At 40.0% G+C, this 2,332-nt stretch overlaps 1 protein-coding gene and 1 long non-coding RNA gene across 2 annotated transcripts in view; both read right to left on the bottom strand.

Annotated features, from left to right (window-relative positions):
• Window positions 1-502: 502 nt before the first annotated feature.
• Window positions 503-1,827, bottom strand: LOC118478710. Its single transcript, XR_004859242.1, has 2 exons — window positions 1,730-1,827; window positions 503-1,236 (listed from the first exon to the last, which is right to left on the bottom strand). It is a non-coding gene; the product is annotated as an uncharacterized LOC118478710 (long non-coding RNA).
• A 238-nt stretch (window positions 1,828-2,065) lies between these two features.
• Window positions 2,066-2,332, bottom strand: part of LOC101854907 (solute carrier family 22 member 15) — a gene marked incomplete in the record, with an annotated part of 19,990 nt that continues 19,723 nt past the window's right edge. The window contains 1 exon segment of the mRNA XM_013089049.2: window positions 2,066-2,183. Coding sequence (XP_012944503.2) covers window positions 2,066-2,183 — 118 coding nt within the window.

Genomic DNA, 2,332 nt, shown 5'->3' with positions numbered 1-2,332 from the left:
GGTTCCGCTCGTCAGAGTTGAACGCAGAAGACGTAAGTTCGATTCCCGTGGAGGAGATTTTATATAGAGCTTCGCCCCCTGTCTGCTGGGACGTGGGATCCTTTTTAGCCAGAGTTGGTCCTAACGGGCAGGTCCGATGTAGTCCACCCTCTAAATGGTCTAGAATATGTTGATAGGGGCTTAAATCATCTACAGTTATCATACTCATTCATAGTATATATAGCAACCAGTTGGAAATCAGTTTTCCCCCAGATTTTACGTTTTCTTATCAGAGCGATTTAGAAAAAGAATGTTAAGCATAGTTTTCATATTTTGGTAATACTCAAATAAAATTAGTGGGCTTTTAAAAGTTTTTTTTTCTTATATCTAATTGGAAATATACTGTAGGTTTATTTTCATAATCATGATGATGACTCTGTTTGGGTGCCTTTCTGTACTAAAAAATAATTGTTATCGAGCTATTATCTCAAACGTAAGAGTAGAAAAAGGAAATTAAATAAGCTTTGGTTTCTTCTTTATCTTTAATACAATGTTTTGGGGAATCACAGGACATCAACATTTGTGTTTTATTTTTAAAAGACGACAAGTTGTGTCACATATAGATTTGAAATAATCTAACATTATAATGAACGCTTCGACATCTACATGGTAGATTAGAAGTATGAACACCTGAGAGATATTAAGTCAGTACAAAAACAATGCAAAACGACATGAACTCAAAAACGCTGTGTATATATTGTACATGTAAATACCCAACTAACCTTTCTCATTTCTCGCAGTGAAAAAGCTTATTTCTTAAAATACAAGCTTTAATTAAGACAACAAATTTCAATACTGAGCCCAAACTCAAATGAATAAGCAAGCTTTGAATACGTCGATATGAAAAATATCACTATGTACTGTTAAGTGCTTGCGTACGTCCATAAATACTGGAAATTACTTCAGTATAGGAGTCCTTTCGTTTGTCTCAGTGTCGTAACAGCCATGTGTCATGTCACTTTTCATCGTAGGTCTTCCGTCGAAACTCTTGTAGCTGTAGCTTGTATCACGGGCTTGTATCGACAAATTGCTGCCGACAGGTGTATCGGTGGAGACTGACTGTATCCCATTGTTGTCGTAACATAGGCTTGTATCGGAACTGGCCATTCCCCTCGTCTCTTTGAGCGTCAGGGCGAAAAGTGCAGTAACCAACGAAAAACAGCCAATTATACCATGTGACCTCATTGGGGATGATTGCTGAAAGGAAAAAAACAACCCACCTTGTTTAGACCGTATATCTAATATTTATGTAGTTATTTGTTCACTAAAGACAAGTATCCTGCCAGATAAGTTGCACAATCCTACTCCATTGTCCTACATTGTGTCAGATAGGTAATATGTGCACATTACAGACCTTCCTCATCGCAACCCACTGACAGTTTCTGACCGTGCTCTTTTGATCACCCGCTCGCAAATTCTGCATCCTCCATAACTCATATGATTATGTTGCTCAGACTTGGGCGTGCGCGTGGGCGCACACGACACACACACACACACACACACACACACACACACACACACACACACACTCACGCACTCACGCACACACAATATATAATATAGAATGTCTTTTACACTCAACCACTGGTTCGTAACATTGTTGCAATATACAAAGAACAAATAACAGCGGCGTTATCTCAGCCAGTTACAGATCACCATCTGAATAACAAGATGAAGTGAGAGAACTTACCAGGTCAATAACAAAGGGAGCGAGGATACCCCCAACACGAGAAAAACAGTAACACCAACCGAAACCCAGTGTCCTGAAATAGGGGGAAATAACACGGGTTATTGGGGAGCTTAGCTAGACGAACAGAAATGCAGACAATAAAAGAGAGACAGAGACAGAAACAAACAGACACTCACACACACACACACACACACACACACACACACACACACACACACACTCACGCACTCACGCACACACAATATATAATATAGAATGTCTTTTACACTCAACCACTGGTTCGTAACATTGTTGCAATATACAAAGAACAAATAACAGCGGCGTTATCTCAGCCAGTTACAGATCACCATCTGAATAACAAGATGAAGTGAGAGAACTTACCAGGTCAATAACAAAGGGAGCGAGGATACCCCCAACACGAGAAAAACAGTAACACCAACCGAAACCCAGTGTCCTGAAATAGGGGGAAATAACACGGGTTATTGGGGAGCTTAGCTAGACGAACAGAAATGCAGACAATAAAAGAGAGACAGAGACAGAAACAAACAGACACTCACACACACACACACACACACACACACACACACACACACACACACACAC

The sequence above is a fragment of the Aplysia californica genome, unplaced genomic scaffold (genome assembly GCF_000002075.1).
Source record: "Aplysia californica isolate F4 #8 unplaced genomic scaffold, AplCal3.0 scaffold00865, whole genome shotgun sequence".
NCBI lineage: Eukaryota > Metazoa > Mollusca > Gastropoda > Aplysiida > Aplysiidae > Aplysia > Aplysia californica.
The sequence above is the reverse complement of the archived record's forward strand: the minus strand, read 5'-3'. Positions and strand labels throughout refer to the sequence as shown.